The following is a 24,972-nucleotide window of genomic DNA, read 5'->3' as shown; positions in this document are numbered from 1 at the left end:
CTGTTCTTAGATCCCATCCAATATCATGTATTGCGTTTAGTTGTCATTCTGTCTTTAGTTTTTCTTTCTTTTTTGCAACTGTGGAAATATATATGCAACAGAAATCTTCCCATCCCTCCCCCTCCCCAGCATACCATTCAGTGGGATCAATCACCTTCACAATGTTGCAGTACCCTCACCGCCATCCTTTATTAGAGCTTTCCCTTCACCCCAAACAGAAACCTTACACTCATTATCCATTAACTCCCATTGTCTTGCCTCTGCCCCCACCCCTGGTAACCTGTTCTCTACTTTCTGTACCTATGAGTTAGCATATTCTCTGATATTTTCTTTGTGGTTTACCTGGGGCTTAAATTTCACATCCTAAATCTATAACCATCCTGTTTGCTTTGATACCAATTTAACTTTAGTAACATCACAAACTATATTCCTATATCCTTCTGTCTCCCCGTGTTTATATAGTTCTTGTCACAAATTACTTATTTGTACACCATGGGTCCAAAACCATGATTTACATTACATTTTCATGCATGTGCCTTTTAGATCCTGAAGGAACTAAACAAAATGGAGTTACAAATCAAACCTACAATACTACTATTATTTATATTTACCTATCTCATGATCTTTAACAGAAATCTTTATTTCTTCATGTGGCATCAGTCAATTGTCTGGTATCCTTTCTTTTCAACCTGCAGAACTCCCTTTAGCATCTTTTGTAGGACCACTCTAATGACGGCAAACTCCCTTAGCTTTTGTGTATTTGGAAATGTCTTAATCCCTCCCTCATTTTTGAAAGACAATTTTGATGGATATGGAATACTTGATTGGCACTTTTTAAAAAATTGCTTTCAGCACTTTAAATATGTCTTCCCATTGCCTTCTTGCCTCCATGATTTCCAATAAGAAAAAGGCACTTAATCTTATGGAAGCTTCCTTGTATGAGACATTGTTTTTCTCTTGCAGCTTTCACATTCTCTCTTTATCTTTGGCATTTGACACCTTGATTACATTATGTCACAGATAGGTCTATTTGGGTTTGTCCTGTTTGGAGTTCATTGAGCATCCTGGATATGTATATTCATGCCTTTCATTAAATTTGGGGAGTTTTCAGCTATTATTTCTTTTAAGACTCTCTCTGTCCCTTTTCTCTTTCTTTTCCTCTTGGGATTTCCACAGTGCATATATTGGGATTTCCACAATGCTTAATAGTGTACCATAGGTTCATCAGGCTCTGTTTACTTTTCTTCATTCTTTCCTTTTTCTGCTCTTCAGACTAGAGGAGTTCAATCATCTCACCTTCGAATTCACTGATTCTTCCTTCTGCCAGTTCCAATCTGCTGTTGAACCCCTCTAGAGAATTTTCATTTCAGTTTTTGTGGTGTTCAACTCTGTTTGGTTCCTTTTCATAATTTCCTTCTCTCTATTGATATTCTCTTTGTGTTCATCTGTCATTCCTGATTTCTTTAGTTCTTTGCCCATGTTTTTCTTTAATTCTTTGAGCATACTGAGGATCATTTTTTAAAAGTCTTCCTGAAATGTCCCAGGTCTGATCCTCCTCACTGCTTTAATCTTCTCCTTGGCCTGAATCATCATTTCCTGTTTCTTTATGTTTTGTAATCTTTTGTTGAAACCTGGACATTTTGATATTTTAATGTATTATTGCTGGAATTTAGACTCAGAGGAATCTGTTCCTTAAGCTTGTACTCATCTAGGGTTATGACATTGCTTGCCTTGAATGTCAGAAGCTAACAGAAAACAAGTCAATAAAAGAAGGAAAAATTTAAATAAAACAACTTCCCAGTCTTTGCAGATGTGCAAGTGGCCTCCTTCAGAGTTTTCCTGTACAGTGAATTTGGGGTATAGACCTAGGCCCAGTGTATGAGTCTCCCTTATCCTTCCTCCACATGAGTCTTGTCTGAGGCATGCACCTGTGACCCTAGGAATTTCCCCATTTACATGATTCTGACTGTCCCCTCTTCTGTAGGAAAATTTCCTCACCATTCCAGGCTCTGCACTCTATGTCTTACAAGCAGCCATCCCTTTCCCCAGGCAGCTCAGAGCTGTCTTCTACGTGCAAGTTCTGGGATGGTGAGTCCCTCAGAGCACTTCCAGACAAAGTGGGCCAGGCATCCGTGCTCCTTGTATGTAAACTGGCCTGTATGGGCTAGCTCCACACTGAGCCAGTGGCATTTGGGGAAGGACCAGCCTACCACTTTTAAGAAGGCTTTTTCTTGATTTGACACTTGCCTTGTAACAGCAGTCATTTCATATTTTCTGGAGCTTTGAGAAAGATGTTTCTGCCAATTCTTGCTGGTTGTTGAAAGCTTCTGTGAGGTAGGAGGCCCTGATGCTACTTACTCTACCACTTTGAGCCCCAGTAGGAATAATTATTAAGAGCTGTACGTAGGCTGACCCTGGAACTAAGGTATACAGTTTGGAAAGAAATTTGGGGAAAGTAGATTTTAATTTAAATGCCTTCAAAGTTCAATTACACACAAATTGTAGGAAATTTCCACTCTTCACTAGTTCATCCTCAAAACGCCTCTATTTTAGAAGCAGCCACTCACATTCCCTTTAATGATGGTTCAGTACACTTAAAAGGTGTATGCTGTGGATAACTTATTATTGTTAAGTTGTTTCCTCATTTTCTTGGTTGACTGTGATTTAAGAAATGCAGTTGGAAAAAATAAAACTATTTTATCAAAAGAGTAATGGCACTAATAATTCTCTTCAAACTGTAATGTCCAGATAGTAAGTAATAAGGCTTTGATAGAATATCTTATCCAGAGGGTGTCAGTCACATCAATAAATGAGAACAATAACTGTTGTGAAATTAGAACAAAAATATAAAATTATATTACTTTTTGGAGAAAGTGTATGTCAAACCATCAGCTCAGTTTTATATGAAAAATTATGTTTCTAGTTATTACTTGTAAGTTTACTTGCTCTACATGCCATACGGTGGAAATTATTGACAGAAGAACAGTTATAAATTCAAAACACAATCAGGTCACAAACAATACATAAAGTGTGGATGTAGATTATTTCAGGAGTTTTGATTGGCTTTGCAGTCCCAGCAAGAAAAACAATGAAATATAATTTCATTGAAAGATCTTGGAGGTGTTTTGAGATTATGTATAATGCCAACGTACAACTGAAACCACTAAACACAGACTGCAAGGAATTTTAATTCTCTGAGCTACAGGACATGAATAGACTGTCTCACAGTAATATTTAAAACCAGGTTATTGCTATTAGAAAGGAAAAAAAAGAAAAGAACTTTACCTCTGCAAAGGGTCAAACAAAAGCAATGAATATTAATTCAAGTAGATTCTTTATTCCATTAAAGTCATAAAAATGCTAGTGAAAATGTCTGAAACAAACTTACTCAATAGAAAGTTTAGAATATCTTTTGGGACCAGTGCTCACTGAAACCCTTGGAAAAACCATATTCTGCATATTCCTACAGCTTCCATTTTTTTTCTACTTCCATTTTTTCTCCCATCCTACCTCATCAGGTTTCTCAACCTCCTCCCTTTCTTTCTTCAGCAATTCCCATTGCTGCTGCTTCCATCTCTTTCTCTCTTTTCCCCCATAGAGGTGTGATATTTTGGTACTTTGGGTTTGCCACTCAAATTCTGCATGCTATGCAAATATTTAAACGAATACTCAAACATTGAACCCAAACACACTTTTCTCCCAGCAGGAAACCAGTCAAATATTTCCATACATGGCACAGCCATTCACCCAGTCCCTCACACGATACACCTGAGAGTCAACCTTGGGTGTCACCACCTGTGCGCAGGTAACGGCACCCCCTGTGCGTCCTTGTGTCCTTTTAGCCCCAAATGCCCCCCGCAGTCTCTTTCTTTTCCTTCTTCAGTTGAGCTTATGCATTACTGCCCAATTATTCTGCTCAAGGCGCAGCTCCCTTATTTTCCATGGTTCTTGTGGATTAAATTTAGGATAGGCTGTTCTACCTGGTGGGCACACCCCAGTTTTCCAGGCCCCTGCTCCAGCACTGCCCTCTCTGCACCCTGGGCTGCAGCCAAGTTGGTCCATGATCACAGAGATCTCTTTGCCCCCTCCCCTCCCACCATTTTCTCGTGACCGATGGCTTCCCACCCATCCTTTGACATCTCTCCATCCTTCAAGTCCCTTCCTGAAAGCTCTCTCTGGCAAGGAGCCCTTCCTAAGCTCACCCTCCACATTCCCCAGCCAGTCCCTGAGGCTCCGCGTCTCACCTGTGACACTTCACACAGCTTCTTACGTCACTCATGATGCTGTGAGGGCAAGAACTAGGACTTCTAACTCATCCCTAACCCCCCTGCATCAACGGTACATAATAAAGTGTTGTTCATTTGAAGGTCATGAAAGCCAGGATGAGCTCTGTCACCTGGCTAGGGTTGCTCTAGTGTGTCCCCTTCCCACATCTATTATATTTTGGTGGTCTGGATGGAGGTTTCAGGAATGTGGCTACGGACCGCCCTGCCTCCCACCTTTGGGACGTATCACCCTCTGTGTCTTCCTCCTCCTCTTCCTCTTCCTCATTAGTTAAGAAGAGTGAGGTGACCCTTAAAGCTCTGTGCCCCTCAAGAACCCAACACTCCCATCCCCATCCCTCATGCCCTCACTATCACTCTCCTGCTGGGAACATTGGGTTTCATCTCATTGCACCTTTACTACAGGAAGCCCAGGTGTGTGTCTCATCCCATTTCCCCTGAACCATTCATTCATTAGCCCCTTCCGGCTCTGTGTGACCCCATCTCCTTCCTCTCTCCAGCACTCAGAGCCCTTCTTCTCTATCCTCTGGAACTCAAGGTCAGTCCCCAGCCAATTCTCTGTATCCCCAGCCTTGCACATTCACTCTCTCACTGTTCGAGGAAACTACTCCAAAACTTCCCCCTCCTTAAATTCCCTCACACCCCCTACCCCACCCTCAGTTTTACCCTATCCTCGGTCTTCCTCTTTTAATGGGAAAATGCAGCACTCAGAAGAGACCTGGCCATTGCCACACTCCCACACTCACCACGCCCGCCCACCTCACAGCGCCCGCGCTGTGCTCTGCCTTCCCTGTCGTGAGTAAGGTGTCTGCTCTCCCGATTTCCCACTCGAGGGCGAGAGCCCATCCTTTCCTGCCTCTTCTGACATTGCTTCAGCAGTCACCCCCTTTCCTGCATCCTCAGCTTTTACCCCTCTGATGGACCATTTAACATTGACAGGCAAAGGTGCTATGATTTCTCCCATCTTTAAAAATAAGAAGGAAAGAGAAGGGAAAAAACAGACTTCTCTTGATCCCCACATTTCTCTCCGGCTTGCCTTGCTGGCAGCTCCTTTCCAGGTTCCATTCAAGTTCCTCCTCTCTCTGTTTACTTCCTGGCTCTCCTCTCGGTAAATCCCTTCTTTTTGCTGACGACTCCAAAATTTATATTCCAGAACTGGATATCCACCTGCCTTGCTGACATCTCCTTTTGGATGTCTGATAGATCAAACCTAACTTGTCCAAAACCAAACTTCTGGTTTCCCCATCTGCCTCCCCAAACCTGCTCTTCCCAGTCTGCCACGTTTCAGTAACTGTTAAACCAGAAACCCCAATGTTACACCAACACATCCAGTTCATGGGCAGACACTGATGGCTCGACCTTTAAAATGCATCTCGAGTTTGACCGTGTCTCACCACCTCCACTGCCACCCTCTCTCATACTCAGATGACAATTGCAATAGCCGCACAACTGATCTCCCCGCTTCCACCCGTGACCCCTAAGGTCTGTGCTAAGCAGCTATCGGTGTGATCCTGTTAAAATCTCAGCCAGTTCGCAGGGCTCCTTCGCTCACCAGCCCCCTTGCAGCTCCCACCTCCCAGGGATCATCTCCTCAGTGATCCACAGGTTTCCCCCCAGCCCTCTGACCTCATGCCCCCCTCCCCCAGCAGCCCCACACCCTGCACATCTCTGAGTTTCACAGCCTCACCTTACACCTTTTCATTTTTCTTCCCCTGCCTAGGATGCTGCCCCCAGGATATCAGTGTATCTTGCTCGCTTTCCTCTTTTGGATGTTCACATTTTTTTTTTTCCTTCCAATAATTCCTTCTCAGATCCCCGGATTTCAGGAGCAACTGCCCCACCCTCGCATCGCCATCTGTTCTTCTCTCTGTTTCTCTGCGGTGCCTGGCACCAGTGAATGTACAGCAGGTGTCATTTGTTGACATTTATGTCTACCTTTTGCGTCAAGAATAGAAGTTCCATGAGGACAGAGGTTTCTGTTTGTGTCTTAGTTCATGGCCATATTCCTGAATACGTGCCTGGCACATGATAGGTGCGCAATAAATAGCTGTTGAGTAAGTGAAGAAGGGTGCTCGGTTTCTCTCCACATTCAGGGTCAGCCTAGAGCTAATCCCCATTAAGCAGAGGTTCCCTCGGCTTTTCCTAACCGTGTCTCTCCCTTCCCTTTAGTGACGCTTCCGGTTCTCTCGAGATGAGGCAGACTCAGGACGTTTAGGGACAGTCCTGAGGCTCATATCCCAGAGCCTTCAGGAGATTGTACACAGCCAGTTCAGTAGTCAAAATCAGTCCCAGACCTCGAGCCAGTGGCTGTGCGAATCATGCCCTTAGCTCGGCTTGCTGCTCTTGTTTTATTTAACATGGAACGCTGGGCCAAACAGGCTGTTTCCTGCCAAGCTGAAAACCAACCAGACGCTGCGTTCAATAATTGTTCTCTTTCTTTTGAAATTTTTCACACTGGATGTTTTATCTGAATCCTTCAATAATGCAGTTTGACTGGAATATCACCTTTTTTTATTTTCCTAGGCATTAAACTTAAATACAGAAATAACCAGAGCCCTGTCATTGAAGTGGGCCTTGACGAAAACGAGGCTCCATAATTTTTTCACCCTCTCAATCTAACTGTCCCTGAAATATTTGGCTTATTCATCATTTTTTAATGAATATGTTCAAGCCTAGATAATGCTATCTGTTAAATGCATACATTTAAGTTGATTCTCTTTGAAAAGAACTAAATGTGCAGTAAACTCTGAACAGAATACACACAGGAAGAGAAAAAAATGCCTTGCCAAGAATTACAATTTATATAAAAATTTATACCATTGGAAACCTGACAAAGAGAATAATAAGACAGTGAGGAAAATATTAATACCATGAAGACAATACTTCTGCCAGACAGTTTATAAATTGTGCTGTTGGTTTGAGCGAGCAAAACTATGAGTGTATGTATACACAATACACATATATACATACATATATATGTATAAACACACACATACCAGTTACAACTACATTTGGCCACAAATTATACTCTGTCCAAGGCTGAGTAGCATCATCTACTTACATTCTTTTTTTCCAGAGAAATAAAAGATACAAGTAGGGGGAAAGTCATCCTGTCTAAGAACATAAAGAACATAAAGGTACCATTTCAGAAGGGGGTGGAGGGCAGAGCAAGCAACAGAGAGGCAAGACCTGTCCATGCCTCGAGTATTCTGGAATTAAAGACACACACCTCCGTGACAAATGAGCTCTCAGGCGAGCGGAGCGTTGTGGTTTAGCCTTCCTAAACTGGTGTTAACCTAGAAGTTTCTCCAGAGTAGTTCTAAACCCAAACATTGGACTCTATTCCCCAACTCAACTAAAATCTCTTTGAACTGACACTAACACATCACACCAGGATATGGGAAGTTGGCCACGGTTTCGGGGAGCCCCCCCCCATTTTTGGAGCTGTCTACCCACTTTTTCATGATTTCTACTGTAATCACATTGCACCTGTGTCATGCAGAGCTAGAACATTTCATTTCCTTGACCTGCAATGTGAAATGAGTTCCATATAAGTGCCATCGTCTAAAAATCCTCAGCTTACACTGGTTGTCTGACCACGTCTTGTCAGCTTCCAAGAGAGACTGAGAGACTACAGGTGTGATCATCTCGTCTTGTACCAAAGAGGAATGTACAGGGACACTAGCTAATAGAAGATTGTTGTTTGGTTAACAGAAACAAATGCATGACTGCTCAAAGGATAAAATCTTCTCTTATTAAGGGTTAACAATGTACATGTTGTATTGGTGGTAGTTTTTATGGTTTTTAAAGCTAAATAAAGTCTTTATAAACTATTTCATTCCCAAATGTTGAATTCAGTGATTTGATTTAATTACCAAAAACAACTTAAAATATCATTTATTTGGAAAATGTATATGGAGAACTAGCAGTCTATCACTAGTGAGATCAATAGAGTGGCTCCCAGATGTCAACACCTGAAAAAATAAAACCAACCCAATATTATTTTTCAAGTTAAGTTTTTAAACTGTATAAAATTTAAAAATTGAAACGTATGTCCAATGTTTTTCAATTTTTCATCTATTTATAACATGCCCATTTTATCTTTAACGTTTTCTGAAAAGTTTATTTAAGTAACAGTTTCCTCCAGATCTCCCACCTGGTAGTATATTCTAGTGGTATATTGGAATAGTATATATCAGATACATATTTTCAAGATTTTACCAGACATCTTGTGTAAGAAACATTCTTTCAAATATCAAGTCAGGACATCCTCTTGAAGTTGTCAGAAATAAAAACAGCATATGCAGGATTATCCAGAGGAGGCTGTGTTTAATAAGTACAGTTTTTACACCACAGCTGCTTCCACTCTAACTGTCCCTTTGATTGGCACATGCACTTGTACTGGAGACTCACATTTCTTACCTGTACTTTACCAGCCTCCTGAACCTATCTGCCACGACTCCACTCAGGAGCTCCAGGAGCTCTTTTATAAACTCTTATGTTTACAATATAAATAACTTTGAAAGAAACATTGTTTGTTTCCAGATGGAAAGATGTAGCCCAGCACTCCCCATTTCTCATAATGACTTTATTTGTTTATTTATTTGTTTTCAGGAGGTTCTGGGGATTGAACCCAGGACCTCATACATGGGAAGCAGGCACTCAAACCACTGGACTACACCCGTTCCCTGTGATGGAAGCTAATTAATTTTTTTTCAAGAATCAGATGAAGAATGAAAGAAAAAACCCAATGAAAGGGTAGAAAGGAGGTGGTACTGACATTCCATTTTGATTATATTTTTGCCAACAAGACAAAATGAAAAATTTCAGATGGAAAACTTGAAGATTAAATTTCTATTTTCAGACTGGTCTGTCTGGCTAGTAAGAGCGACACAAGAGCTCAGATGCTGAATACCATCATATCATTGACGAAGTAGAGGTCCTTAAAAAAATGAATTCTTGGGGAGCAGATGTAGCTCAAGTAGTTGAGCTCCTGCTCCCATGTACGAGGTACTGGCTTAGATCTCCAGTATTTCCTAAAAAAAAAAAAAAATTTTTAAAACAACTTTTATTGGGGGACAGATGTAGCTCAGTGGTTGAACATCTGCTTCCCATGTACAAAGTCCTGGGTCCATTCCCTGGTACCTAAAAAAAACCAAAAAACTGGATCCTGTTTAGTGAAATTGAATGTAACATTCCAAATATGTTTCAGCCTACACTCATTTAGCAGAGGAAATGGATATTTCATCAGACATACGGTTGACGTTCCATCACATTATAATGTAAACAGGGCAAATGGTGTTTGGAAATGGGGTGGCAGGAAGCTGAGACAGTAGCTGCTTGAAGGCCCCAGTTATCTCATTTAAACAGATATTAAACGTGGATGCCAGGAGCATGATCATCAGCTGCTTCCCACTTGGGGAATAAATTGTTTAGAAGAAGTCTTTTGCCTACCAGATGTGACCTAGATTTAGATTTTCAAAGGTAGAGAGGAAAAACTCTATTGTGTTTTAAAAAATAATAATAATTGCTGGTAAAAATGCATGGTAAATGAGCTTATCTCACTTTTCCAGGTGTTTGGGCTAATATGTTATGGAATTGCCACTTCATTTATGAAAAAATAATTGAGGAAAATGTTCCAGCAAATCAAATTTGAATAAAAGCTTTGGATAGCTATTGTGTTGTTAGCAAGTTTTTAAATGGCAGAAAGCACAGGGAGCCAATAGAGATAATAAAATACAGAAAACTGTGTTTGAGAAGAGTCTCTTCTAAAAGGGTCAGACGTGGTTGTGTTATCCAACGCATGTTACGGTTTAGTCAAATATCGAAGAACAATATGAACAATTACACTCCTTTCAGCGCATATGAAAGGTGTTTTTGAAAAAACCAAAGCTTGTCTGTCTGTTGGCTCTGATAAGTCTCATTAGTCTTTTAAATGCTGCAAAATTAAGAGAAAAAAAAAGAAATAACGTCTTTATTCTCTCTTTACTCACTCCTTCTCTGTTTTCATTTCCTTTCATCTTCAGGAGCTGCCACTCCAAAACCAGTCCCAGAGCCTGAGAAACAAACAGACCATACAGTTAAAATTGCTGGAGTCATTGCTGGCATCTTGCTGTTCGTTATTATATTTCTTGGAGTTGTGCTGGTAATGAAGAAAAGGTGAGCTGCCAGCTGTTGCCAAAGATAGAGTTATATCCCAGTGTTTGCCAGTTGCTTCATACATATAAAATATTCACTTATGGGTTGGTTTGTATGGCCAAGATACCAATGTGATTCAGCGATGATTACCATTTGTCAACACACAGCCTTCAAAGCTATGGGACGAAATGTAGAGTAAATGGCTTTGATTTTGTATGAATAGACAAGTGAGAACACAAAAGAACCATGCCTGCCACAAAGGTGGAACTTAAACCTATGCAAAATCTTAAAAGTCACATATTCACGAAGACATTTGTGTATGAGCTTATTACCGACAAACTATTTTGGATTCGGGAAGATACATGAAAGAAGACTGTTCCTTATTATTATAATGAGATAATGATGATGACAGAGTTTATTGAGCCTATGTTATGTGCAAGTCCTTTGCCAGGTAGGTCGATCAGCCCAACATGTTATGAGGAAAAGAATCTCAAAGAACAGGCCAACAGCAATGCAGCACAAGTGCTAGAGCAAGGTGCATACGATCAGATTGCCCTGTAGTCAAGAGAGGGTCTTGGGGCTCTAATAAGCAGTCCATGCTTTTAAAAGTTGAAAAATAATGTTTCTTTTGTTTCGCGGAACAAGAAAAATCTTGCTTGATAATAAAATTCTCAAGTTACCAAAAATTACAAATTTAAAATATACATAGCTATTAACAAAGGACAGAATGAGTGTTCCCAAATGAGTAATAAAAGGATCGCTATAGTTCCTCTTCTCTCTTTTGTTTTAAATCTTCATCTGTCATAGAGTGGGGGTGAGGTCGTGGGTGGTAGGAAATGAAGGTGAAGAGGTTAGCAAAGTGAAGTCTTGAAAATCCTTTCTGCTTGTCTAAGGAGATTGGGCTTGCTCCTGAAATCCATCAATACCTTGTAAACAGGTAGTGACATGATTTAATTTTCCCTTTAGAAATCTTGCTCTGAGTTTAGGGTTAAACATCATGAGGAGGAAAATGAGATCGAGTCAAGAGACCAGCTGAGGAGAGGGAAGGAGGCACATTTAGAAATAGATCGGAGTTAAGTTTCTATAGCCATTCAGAGGAGGAAGGTGAAGAAGGAACCATATGAAAGAGAATGTGGTTCCTGGCTTGATCAAGTTAGTAGAGAGAGATTGCCATTCGTTGAAATGTGGACTGTTGGAGATTTGGACCCGAAGGGTATTGGGAATGAAAGAAAGAGAAAAGAGGGAAGGAACGCGCGAGAGAGCTGGGATCAGGGGGTCTGAGAGTAATACCTCCTCAGACCTCTTTATTGTTTACAAGGAGCTCTCTATATACCCCAGTGTGTGTGACAACAAGCAGGACCACATAGCTTACGTGCCATCAAGCAGTAACACATAGCGTATGTGACATCAAGCGGCATTACCCATAGTCTAAGGAATTTTAAAAAATCTTATCTCAAGGTACAAAGTCTAAGTGTTCTAGTCACTACAAAAAGTATGTGCTTATCTTTTCTCTCAGCCTTTAACAGCTTCATCCCATTTGCTGGGAACTCTCAACTACCGCATTCCTTAGGTTGCAAGTGTAGCCATGGAGACAGCACTAGCATGGGGACAGCACGTCTCTCCTTGTGAAGCCACTGTGCCTCAGTTTCCAACAGTAGGGAGCAGATGAGGCTCAAGCAGTTGAGTCCCTGCCTCCTACATGGGAGCTCCCAGATTTGGTTCCTGGGGCCTCCTGTAAAAAAAAAAAAAAAAAAAAGAAGCAAAACAAACAAAAAAACCAACTCAGGAAAGCCGATGTGGCTCAGTGATTTAAGGCCAGCTTCCCACATGCCAGGTCCTGAGTTCAGTCCTTGGTCCCCAGTACCTTAAAACAACAACAACAACAACCTGGAATAGAATAAGTAGACCATGCTTGGGGAGTGACAATGGCAAATTCAGGTTTGCACATTTTAAATTCAATATTCCTGTAAAATATTTAAGTGGAGCTGTTCACCAGGCAGTTGGATATGCTGGGGCGAATTAGGAATAGTTGGAAAATCATCAACACGTACAGAGCTGGAGCCATGAGTTTGGATGATATCACTCAAGGTTACTGTAGAGTGAGAAGAAGGAATGTCAAGGATGAAGATAAAATCTATAGCCGCAATATTTAAGGGGTGAGTTAATATCCAAATATTTCTACATACATATATACTTTTCTTGCTTTTTCCTCCATTTTATGTGTGTTAGTCTAGTAGACCTGGGACAAACTCTTCCTGTAGGATAGCTGTATCTGTCACTCGTCCTTGGTCCCATCATGTCATCATCTCCTTTTTCCCATTTGTCATTGGTCCTTTGTTGCTCTCTCTTTTTTGCCCATTGTTTGATTTCACTCTTTATTCTTAATATTTTTTTTCCCTTTTCCCTTCACTTCCCTGTACTTTTATTTTCTTTACCCATTTTCAATTTCTTCAGCTGTTGCTTTCTCTCCTTTTTCCTCCCTCTTTATCTTTCTTCTTTATTCCTCTTTTACTTATCCCTCATTTCTCCTACATCTTTCCCTAGGTGTTCTTCGCCTGTCCCCTGCCTCATTGTTTATGTAGATCATTCTCTTTGTCACCAGTGGGTTGTAATATGTATTTTTAACGTGGCCCAATATAAATTCTAAGCAACCATAGGCTTTACCCTGCGTCTTCTAATGAAACATTTTGGAGAGATTTATTTTAACTTGTGGAAACATGTTAGATTTTTGTGTCATCTGGCAAGCTCTCTGTAAGGAATAGCCTGAAACTGCTAATCCAGTTGCCCTTGCGACCTTAGCTAAATTTTAACGAATCCTCCAAGAATCTATTTCCACTGGGTTAATTTATTATTCTACCTTGGCCTCTCAGGTAGTCATGGAGGTGATGTTCTAAATTATGCATTTGAATAGATTACCTTTAGTAACATATGTCCTTGATACAATATTAGACTAAATATCAATAAGTCATATCAGGTTTACATCATTTTTATAGAAAATAATCTTAAAAGAGCGTTTCCACAAAATATACTACTTTTCTATTTGCTTTATCTGAAGCATAAAATATACTCTCTGTAAGAACAGTTGTCCAATATACCATGCCTATAAATACAAAACTTGATGTAAAATTTAAACCCGAACAAGTCATGTGGTACAAACTGCTTTATTTAAAAGAAATTCTTAAAACTTCCAATTTTTCAGGATTTTCCCCAAAATTTAAGTCTAAATTTTAAAGTTAGTATTTTAATATATAATAGGTAAAATATGCTATGGGTGATGGTTAAATTGCATGTGTGCTCTTGACACATAACCATTGTTTAGGGGGAAGTACCTTGAGTTTTTATTTGGAATTCTCAGATCTGTATTTTAACTAAATGTGATTCTGAACTTCTCTGGGCCTTAGTTTCCTCCTTTGTATGTTGCGAAAATTGAACTAGAAAATCTCTGCATTCTCTCAATTCCAAAATACCAGATTTTCTCTTATATAGCAGATTTTATGGTGACACTACTATGCATTTGTATTCTTGAAGAACCGAAAGTGGCTTATTATTATATTTCATTTTTTTATTAGAGAAGTTGTGAGCTTACAAAACAGTCAAGCATAATGTGCAGGATTCCCATACATCACCCCTCCACCAACACCTTACATTGCTGTGGAACATTTGTTACAGATGACGAAAGAACATGATCGGATGATTACCAGTGACTATGTTCCACCGTGTTCACTTGGTATTTTTTCCATACACTCATTATTAACACTGTGTGTTAGTATTGTACATTTATTACAGTTCATGAGAGGACATGCTCCTATTTGTGCTGTTAATCACAGTCCATCTTCCACCACATGGTTCACTGTTACACAGTCCCATGCCTTGTACAATCTATCCAAAGTGTACACTCAGTAGCTCTCACTTTCATCACAGAGTTGTACAGTCATCATCCCATTATTATTGTATTTCATCTTAAATGTACCCAATAGTTCATTTAAAGGATCTCTGTTCAGTCATTTCAAGCCTAGATATATACTTTGTGGAGTTTCTCTTTCATCATGTTTCCTCCTATCACTCAGGAAACACTCAGCTAAAGGGGAAGCAATGGGGAAATGAAGAGAAGAGAGAGGGGAAAAAGAGATACCAGCTACCTCATGTGTGGATTTCAGTATATGATTTGTTGATTTTGCTGGTTAGAATTGAATACTAATCTAACTTACAGTCCCATTCTTATGTGGGCTACTTAGCTTATATTTCTTCCCGCCACAGCCTTCCCAGTCAGCCAATGCAAATGTATACCATTGGTCATAAAGTGAAATCAATCCATCAGTATTTCGGGAAATACAATTGGAAGTCTATCCTGCTAAGGATGGGTCAGCAGTTATTGTTAACAGGTCAGCCCAGCTCAGCCTGAGATCAGGGAGTGAGGAAGAGGCAAATTCATACATTGAAAACTATTTTGGCCTTTATCGGAAAGCATTGTTAATTATTAGCTTAGCTAGTAACTCTTTATCTTCTGTGAAAAATTAGTTGTTAAAGATAGGTTTGTAATAGAAAATGTAAAATCTGTTCAAGTCTTGCAAATTCATGGAATTTGTCTACATATGGGCAATAATGACTAAAAAAAAAGAGAGAAAACCAATCGTTTTATTTGGCTTTAATGCTTTCCAAACCTATATCAAATCAAAAACTAGTAGTGTCCCAGTTGTGAATGTTAATCCATTTGGACATTGCCTGGACTTCTTTTCCTTAAAAACTATTACAAAATCTATGTATTTATTTTTAATTTTTTTTCTGAAAGCAAACCATTTCATATTATTTTCTTTTTCCCAAATCGTATGTTCTTTTGAGGTTACAATGGTTTCATGCAGCAAATGTTTCAAAAAGGTGTGAGCTGAATACCTATGAAATAAAAGTTTCATACAGAGGTACAAGGAAATATAGTTGCAATGTTGTAATGTCAAATAACTTGAGTGCGAGATATATAATTTTTATCATGTTTCATCCATGTATAATTACATATTTTGATATATTTGTATAAATGAAAGTACCTGCATTTTTAACACTTTTCATGAGGAATAATTTATCTCAATAACATGTTTGACAGAATTTAGTATACAAGCACCATCAATTTTACCCTGATTAATTATCTTCATTATTGTTTCTAACATTACTATAGATCTTTTTGAAGTTTGAGAACATTTGTATTAATTACAGTAATATTCCTGTCTCAGCCAATGTGGTAAATTGAAATTGCAGAAGTTGCTGCTATTTGGAAATAATTAAAGAGATAGCTCTTCTACCACATGAGCACACCAATTCTAGGTAAATAAAGCTATTTTCATCCTGAAGCACTAGACTCTAACTCCTTTCCATAACTCATTGTGGAAAATGTACACTTGGCAAATGCAGCCTACGTGATTAAATATTTAGTATCCATTCTATTATATTTAAACAATGCTGATGCCACCAAGAAAAAAATGCATAAAAATGGAAAGTATTTCATGAAAGAAAAAAGATAAGAGAGAAAAATTGATGAAAGGCCTATTTTCAAAGGGACGCCAGCAGCATGTGGCTGAAGGCGAGATGGCATTAGCTGTGGTTCTTCTACTACCTTCTTTTCCTAGAAGACAGGAATTATTTTCCACTATGTCGAAGTGCGAGTTGTGTGTGGAAAAAGTCTTCACTTGGGACGCTTTATCTAAAGTTCTGTTTCAAAACCACATTTTCTGAAATACACTGAGAAAATCATGTGTAGAAGTGGTGTTATTTTTGTGATTATTATTTAGAAATTATGTTCTTGATATGCAGCCATATAAAATAACAGAATATCTGTTTTTCCTTCTTGTAATAACCAGGAGCTGAGATGTTTCTACCCTAGCACATTGTTTGGCATGCTTGAAACTAAATATATAGGTATACAAAAAATGTGTGGGTATATCATCTTAATCTAGTAATTAGCTAATGTCCTTCAGTTTGCCAGATGATAACTGAATGATAATTGGACAAGAATTAGTTGAACAAATTGACCTTTCTAAAAGCCTCTTTTAACCCAGATTTTATATGAATATAACCACGTTTCTGCACTCAACGTAATGGTTGGTTTAACTGTTTTCCCTTAGGGGCTCTTTGGGAGCTCTTTAGAAAGAGGACTTTATTTTTTAAAGGTGGCTGGGCAATGTGGGCACCAAATTTTCGTTTTATAGGAGGAAAATGGCTGGGGATGTTAAGGGGTCTGGGCTTTAGAGACTTCCACACCTGAGTTCACACCCCAGCTCTTTGTTAGCAGTGTGCTTTTAGATGAGTTATATAACCTTCCTGAACTTGGTTTCCAAACCTGAAATATGATGATGATCATGATGATGATATGTACTTCATAGGGAAAGTGTGAAAATCAAATGAGATAACTTTGTGTTATAAATAATTGCTCAGTTGAGGACCCAGAATTTGCTAACTTGTCTGAGATCACATAGGTGGTAAGGGGCAGAGCCTGGGAATAAATCCAGGTTTGTCTGCTTCTTTGCCACTCTGCAACCCTGGCACATACCAGTAAAACTCAACAGCACATCTTTGTAAAACTCAGGTGCTCTGTATTCATTAGTTGGAAATACCGTAGAGTCATCTGTTTGTTAGAATAACGCTCCCCTGCAGTTTACCAATGAGTTAAGTCCACAAATATTTGAAACTCTGCCAGTACATTTTCATTTCCTTTTTGAGCTATCATGCAGAATAAATAGAAACTTTTCCCACTTCCTCCTTTACAGGGTTTTAAAAATAGTTTGGAATATGTGTAGTTTGTATCATTCCTTGATTCATTAGTTTACTTCCGATAATTTACAATAGTGAGGATACCATAGCCTCGTGGATTAGTGAATGAGAGAAATTTGCCAGGCTTTATAGGAAGCGACAAAGCAAGGCAGCATTGGCCCCATCCCTTCCTCATCTGAGACAGGTGTTCATAGGTTAGGGGCAGGAGCTCTGAAGACTAAAGACCTGAGCATATCTTGGGTCTGCAGCTGCTCAGGAAAGGAGCAAGGACCAGGAACCATTTCTCCTTAGAGGGAGGTCCACCTCTCTTTGACCTATAGACAGTACCATCCTTTTCCACCCAAGAAAAGATAGAGGATGGAGCTTTTAATTATGAAATGGCTGCAAACCCAGCTCCCTGGAACAAGGCAACTCATGGTGGCTTTGGTGAGTTGCTATAGCTAAAAGAAGAAAGTAAAAAGCATTCTCTGGCCATAGCCATGCATTGTGCTCCTGCTCAGTCAGGGGAATGGTGGGATTGTGGAAAAATCTCTCTAGAGAAGAGCAAACCAAAGGCCTCAGGGCATCAGTACCCAACACACGTGGGGCCCTAACTCTATGCCCCAAAGTCTTCTGAGCTGGTATGTCTTTGGCATTAAATACAGACACTTTGGGTATCAAAACCTGTCATACCCAGACACAGAGAGGTCCCAAGTGCTCTGTCTCCTGAGAAAGGAGCTGAAGGACAGCTTTTTCCTCTCTCAGTGTGGGAAAGCGCCCACCGAGCATCGAGAAGGACTCCTAGACGTTGTCTGAAATCTCACCCATCCAGCTACCTTCATTCCACACGGTCCTGGTAGACCTCCAGAACCATCTGGATTCTGAGCTCCTCCCCCCACGCCCAGGCCCCACCCTAGATGACCCCCCCCCAACCACCTGGTCTCTCCCCATCACCTCCGGGCACAGTCTTCCTGCTCAGTCCTCATCGGATAATGCCCTGTCGTTCTCCAGCTCCACTCATCTTCATCCTGTAGCAGCCTAGCCTAGTCAAACGTGTCTCCTCCAATGTGGAAGTTCAAGAGTACACATGTTAAGAGAGGGCTGGGATAGGTACACCTAAACTGATGGTTCTTCACAGCTGACAGACATGAGCCGCCTTTCCTGCCCTGTCCTACCGGGCTCCTTGGCTTCTCTGGAGGAGCTGTGTTCACACTGGCTGATACCAGTTTTGAGTTTGTAGAGTGAGGATTATTGAACGGGCAAAAACCATGGCTGTTTTGCATGAAACAGTTGTTTAGCATAGCGAAGGACTCAAATTCAATATGATCATTTCTTTAAATCTTTCTAGTTTTATTCTATATTAAGAAGTGAAACAGTAATGAAAAATAATTTAGCATAAAAGGGGAAAAAATAGGTGAATTTATAACCTGGCTTCTATGGGCAAAAGTCTTTCTCTCTTAACTTGCATCTGAATCTCTTTTCATAGAAAAAGGAATTAAATCTGGACTCTTCTTTTTTTAAGGATTTTTTTTTTATTTCTTTCTCCCCCCCCGTTGCGTTGTCTGCTATGTCCATTCGCTGTGTGTTCTTCTGTGTCCGCTAGCATTGTTGTCTCTTTTTTGTTGTGTCCTCTTGCTGCATCAGCTCTCCCTGTGTATAGCACCACTCCTGGGCAGTCTGTGCTCTTTTCACATGGGGCAGCTCTCTATTCAGGGCTCCCTGCACATGGGGGCTCCCCTACGTAGGGGACACCGCTGCGTGGCATGGCACTCCTTGCACACATCAGCACTGCACGTGGGCCAGCTCACCACATGGGTCAGGAGGCCCTGGGTTTGAACCCTGGATCTCTCATTTGGTAGGCAGATGCTCTATCAGTTAGCCAAACCCATTTCCCTAAATCTGGGCTCTTTAAGTCAGGTTCATTTATAGAAAATTACATAAAAGTAGTATTGAAAGGGGATAAAGGAGAGCCACTGTCTTAAATAGTAGAGGATTTTTTTTTGTCAGTAAAAGATTTAAATGAATCTCAGTATTGTAAGATGAGATACTATACTATGAAATAATTTTCCTTTAGCAAATGTATTTACTTGAGTAGGAGAGGCACATTTTTGTCCAGTGTCCCCACAGAATGTGCTTTTTAAAGTGAATACTGCTTTGCTTATCTATTGGAAACAGTTTTTTGTTGTCATTGTTTTAATACACAATTTGCTTATTGGTACTGCTTTGGTGGAACTGCACTGAGGCTATTTTTATGGGTTTCACTGCAACAAGTAAAAATTTACTCCTTGTTAAATTCCAACATATTCCTATGGGTTTGTTGAAAAACAAACCAAATGGGCAAAAACGTACCCCATTTATCCTATCTAAGGGTGACCAACTTTATATCTCCTTCACACACCCAGGCATGACTGAAAGTAAGGGTTTGGCTTTCTCCACAGTTTTGCCAGCCTCACAGTTCACACAGCACACTCTCCTTGAATTATTTGGGTACCTATCTGTCTTTTCTGTTGTAGCATTTTAAGGGCCTGTGATGTGTAGACATAGTGGATATGTACTGTATAGTAGATGTAGACATGTAGACATAGAATAATTGAAGAAAAACATGCTCTTCAATGCAGTCCTTTGGGTCATTACTGAACTTTAAATTGCTTTGGTTGTGTATTAGGGCAGAAAGTTTCATATAACATAAGGTATTTTATTAATTTTTCTGTAAGCATTCTAGTGGACAGATTCCCTATTTCGAATAGTATGATTTTTAAAAGCTTGAATAACAATTGGGTTTTTATTTAATGTGTGAAATAGGTGAAATGAATGGGAAGTTATTTAAATTCATATTTGGCTTAACCAAAAGAAAAATGGGCTCATCACTATCATTTATTTAAACTACCATTTATTTTTAAACCACCTTTGAATAGTGTATTCTGTGGCATGTTTTTCACAAGCAACATCAATTTAGATAAAAATTCTCATGTTCCAAAAAAAAAATGAACAGACCACCTTAGTATGAATTTTTCTTTACACAGTGAGCATCAGCCCTAAATAAATTAAAATATCCAGCTTTACAAGTCTTCAGTGAATTTACAATGGAAATGTCTACACGTACAGCTTCAGTAGAGACTCTGCATCTTCATGGAACTCTTCTCATTTCCAAGGCATTCCTGTTGCTAATAGTTCTTCCACTTCATTGTTGCATGGCCTTGTTCCATCAAGTGTACTTGATTGGAATTTGTGGTAACCATTGATTCACTGTCCTATGTCCAATAGCAAACATTAATAGAACCAAATTCAGGATAAAGCCATTTACTAGCCAGCTTAGTTTAAGAGCTTGGGAGCTATCACTATGTCCTTTATCCTTTCATGTGATTCATCTTAAAGCCGGGGCTGTCAGTGATTGGAGAAACTGGCAACCCTTCAAAGAGAACATCCCGTTATCCGCTAATTCTTAGGCATGCTCTTAAATTTTACTATGAAGGAAAGGAGGGAAATCTCACTATTATATTAAGATTTTGACAATTAAGTGGCAACGTAACCCTAACTGAAACTCTTCACTCCATGTCTGGCACCTGGGAAAGGCACTGCCCCCTTAAGGGACGCTTGGAAATGCATGTGGGTGCATTTGCTGAGAAATTGCTTAATTATAATTGCATCTGTTCTTTGCATAGTTTTGAAGCTCATTTATTTATTTTTATAATAGTTGTGAACTTACAAACCAAGCAGATATAACATCAAATAAATGTATATAACATCTCACCCTACCACCAATAACTTGCACTGTGTTTAAACTTTTTAAACTAATAATTAAAGAGCATTTTCAAAATATTACTACTAAACAAAGTAGTTTTCCCCTAACCAATCCGATTGTTATTATCTTTATATCATTTATATATGAACATACATAAACAATTAAGTGTATAGTAAAAGTTGTGAACTTACAAAGCAAACATGCATAACATCATACAGGGGCCCCATATATCAACCCTCCACCAACACCTCGTATTATCATGAGATGTTTGTTACAAACTATGAAAGAACACTGTCAAAATCTTACTACTAATTATAGTCCTTATCTTACATTTGGTGTGTTTTTCCCCCAACCCACCCTATTGTTATTTTTTAAATATATATATTTTTTATGATAGAAGTTGTAAACTTATAAAACAATTATGCACATGTGCAGAATTCCCAAGCAACATCCCTCCGTCAACACACCACAATGTGGTATGTCATTTGCTACAGATAAAATAGTATCATCTGACTGTTACCATGTCCATAGTGTACATTTGGCTCACATTTTCCATACTGCCTCAGTATCAACATCTTTTGCATAGATGCAAGAATATTATATTATTAGTACTAACCACAGTCCACAGATCACTCCAGCTGTATTTTTCCCATGCTTCTTCACATTCCCATCACCCTGCAGTAGTGATATACATTTGTTCTAGCTACCAAGGACACTCTTACATCTGTACCATCAACCACAATTCTCACCCACCTCTTGGTTTGCTGTGCTATCCAGTTCCTAGACTTTTCTCAAGCATTCTATCAATTGGCATTTACATACCTAGACTACCATTTTCAGTCACATTCCCATTTATAAACTATCTGTTATTCACTGTGTGTTACCATCCACTCTATACATTTCCACCATTTTACAGTAAAGCTAATTAACACTTCTACATACATTAAACATCAGTAGTCCACTCAGTTCTTCTCTTATCTCCTTTAAGAATCCACCATCTACCACCAGGTCTTGAAGATATTTTCCAATCATTTCTTCAAGAAGTTTTATGGTTCTTGTTTTTATTTTTAGTTTTTTGATCCATTTTGAGTTAATTTTTGGAAAAGGCATGAGATAGGGGTCCTCTTTCCTTCTTTCAGCTATGAATGTCCAATTCTTTGAGCACCATTTGTTGAATGGTGTTCTGCCTGAGCCATGGGAGTTTGACAGGCTAATCAAACATCACTTGACCATACCTGTGAGGGTCTGTTTCTAAACCATAAATTTGGTTCCATTGGTCTATTGTATCTGTCTTTAGGCCAGTACCATGTTGTTTTTACCACTATAAGTAGGTATTATGATTTAAAGTCTGGAGATGAAGGTTCATTTTTCCTTTTTATGATGTTTCTGGCTATTCAGGAATCCTTACCCTTCCAAATAAATTTAATGATCATGTTTTCAATATTTTCTTCAATGCTGGTGTTATTTTTATCGGGGTTGCATTAAATCTGTGTATCAATTTGAAAAGAATTGACATCGTAAAGGTATTTAGTCTTCTAATCTAGGAGCATGGGATGTTCTTCCAGTTATTTAGGGCTTTTTTTGATTTGTTTTAACATTGAATTGCAGTTTTCTGAATACAAGTGCTTTATATCATTGGTTAAGTTTATTCCTGACTATTTGAGTTATTTTATTTTCACCATACTTTTGACACTTTTAGTTACTTTTATTGATATAATCTTCATTTCTAGACTCTTCCAAGACTCTCTCCTGTCTTTTCTTTTCAGGCTCTAGCACACCCTTTATTATTTCCTGAAATTCTGGTCTCTTGCTTAGAAATTCTCTCAGTTTCTGTTTATCTGTGAATATTTTAATTTTACCCTCATTTTTTTAAAAAGATTTATTTTACTTATTTATTTCTCTCCTGTCCCCACCACCCCACCCCAGTTGTCTGTTCTCTGTGTCCATTCGCCTGCGTGTTCTTTTTGTCCACTTCTGTTGTTGTCAGCAGCACGAGAATCTGTGTCTCTTTTTGTTATGTCATCTTGCTGCGTCAACTCTCCATGCGTGTGGCACCATTCTTGGGCAGGCTGCATTTTCTTTCGTGCTGGGTGACTCTCCTTATGGGGTGCACTCGTTGCATGTGGTGCTCCCCTACACAGGGGACACCCCTGTGTGAAGCAGCACTCCTTGTGCGCATCAGCACTGTGCATGGACCAGCTCCACATGGCTCAAGGAGGACCTGGGTTTGAACTGCGGACCTCCCATATGGTAGATGGACGCCCTATCCACTGGGCCAAGTTCACTTCCCTGCCCTCATTTTTGAAAGACAGTCTTGCTGGATATAAGATTCTTGTCTGGAAGTTTTTCTCTTGTAGTATCTTAAATATATCAGACCACTGTCTTCTTGCCTCCATGGTTTCTGGTGAGAAATCAGCACTTAATCTTATTGGATATCCCTTATAAGTTATGCATTGCTTTTCTCTTGCTGCACTCAGAATTCTCTCTTTGTCTTTGGCCTTTAACATTCTGATGATTATGTGTCTTGCAGTTGGTCTATTTGGATTTTTTCAGATGGGAGTACATTGTACTTCTTGGACAGGGATATCTATTTCCTTCAATAGGGCTGGGAAATTTTCTACTGTTATTTCTTTAAATATTCCTTCTGCCCCTTTTCCCTTGACACCCATGACACGTATGTTTGCACATCTTTTGCTGTCATTTAGTTCCCTGAGACCTTGTTTGATTTTTTCCATTCTTTTCTTCATCTCTTCTTTTGTATGTTCACTTTCAGAGACCATTTCTTCAAGCTCACAATCCTTTCTTCTGCCTTCTCAAATCTGCTATTATATGATTCCAATGTTTTTTAATTTCATTGATTGCACCTTTCATTCCCATAATATCTGCTATTTTTCTATGTATGCTTTCAAATTCTTCTTTGTGTTCATCCAATGTCTTTGTAATATCCTTTATCTCTATAGCCATCTCATTGAATTTATTAAGGAGATTTGTTTGAACATCTATAATTAGTTGTCTCAACTCCTTTGTGTCATCTGGAGGCTTATCTTCTTCCTCTAACTGGGCCATATCTTCCTGTTTCTTGGTGTGGATTGTAATTTTTTTGTTGGTGTCTTAGCATCTGGCTTCCTAGAGTATTTATTCTGGGTGCAGTTTTTCTCTTAGTCTAGGACTTCCTTTCATTTCTCCCTTGCTGGTTGTGCAGTAGGAGCCAAGCATGTAGTTGGTGCTATAAGATGTGGAGCTTCAAGCTGCCCTCATTGCACCAGGGAGCAATGAAGCTTCTTCCAACTTTCTCCTTTGCCAGGGATAGGGACAGCGTCACAGCTTTGTGGAATAATCCACATGCAGGCCTAGACTGTAGTTGCCCAGAGAGACTGATGAAGCTTCATGTCCCTTTCTCCCCTGCCTGGAGCAGGGATGGAGCTGCAAGTGTGGGCAGCAATCTATGCAGTGCGGGTCCAAGATGACTGCAGTTGCCCTAGTAGACTTCTGATTTTCAGTCTATGGCAGCCAAAGTTACCTGCAGTTACCTATATAGGCTGGTGCAGGGCTCCTCAGCCTCCTCCCTGCCAGAGGTGGGGCTGAAGCCTAGGTGGGCTGCAGGCTGATCTGCATGAAAGAAACTGGTTCCTGCTGACACTGAGAGTTTCAGTCAGCCTGGCTTCCCCTCAGGCTGGGGGCAAAGTCAAAATGGTGGCTACTGGCCTCTTTCTGACGTGGGCTGGTTCACACCCTGCTGTTCCCAGGTTTATCTCTTAGCCAGCCAACTCTACCAATCGGTAGCCCAAATCGGCAGCCAACCGTCTCTTCCTCCCTGTTTCTGGGAAATGGAGCTTCCAATTGCCATCACAGAACAGCTCCAGGGGCAGCTCATGCCACCAGAGTAGGATAGTCACTAGCCTCTGCAGCTTGGCTGGTAATTTCCCAGAGAGGCTGGCGCAGTTCCCCACAGCTTCCTCCCTGCTGGAGGTGGCACTGGGGCCTAGGCTAGACCTGCAATGTGATCGGGATGGGAAGAAGCTTGTCCCCCCCAGCCCTGGGATCCTCAGTCTGCCCCGCTTCCCCTTGTGCCAG

General features: G+C 39.9%; 1 protein-coding gene across 4 annotated transcripts in view; it reads left to right on the top strand.

Annotated features, from left to right (window-relative positions):
* PTPRM (protein tyrosine phosphatase receptor type M) overlaps positions 1-24,972 on the top strand; it is an 805,217-nt gene that overhangs the window by 544,712 nt on the left and 235,533 nt on the right. For all 4 annotated transcript variants that reach the window (XM_058277381.2, XM_058277380.2, XM_058277379.2 and 1 more), the window contains one exon: positions 10,310-10,442. In XM_058277381.2, the coding sequence (XP_058133364.1) occupies positions 10,310-10,442 (133 nt within the window). The remainder of the gene's footprint in view (positions 1-10,309; positions 10,443-24,972) is intronic.

This window comes from Dasypus novemcinctus, chromosome 16 (assembly GCF_030445035.2).
Source record: "Dasypus novemcinctus isolate mDasNov1 chromosome 16, mDasNov1.1.hap2, whole genome shotgun sequence".
NCBI classification, from domain to species: domain Eukaryota; kingdom Metazoa; phylum Chordata; class Mammalia; order Cingulata; family Dasypodidae; genus Dasypus; species Dasypus novemcinctus.
Note: the sequence above shows the minus strand (reverse complement) of the source record. Positions and strands in the feature narration are given on the sequence as shown.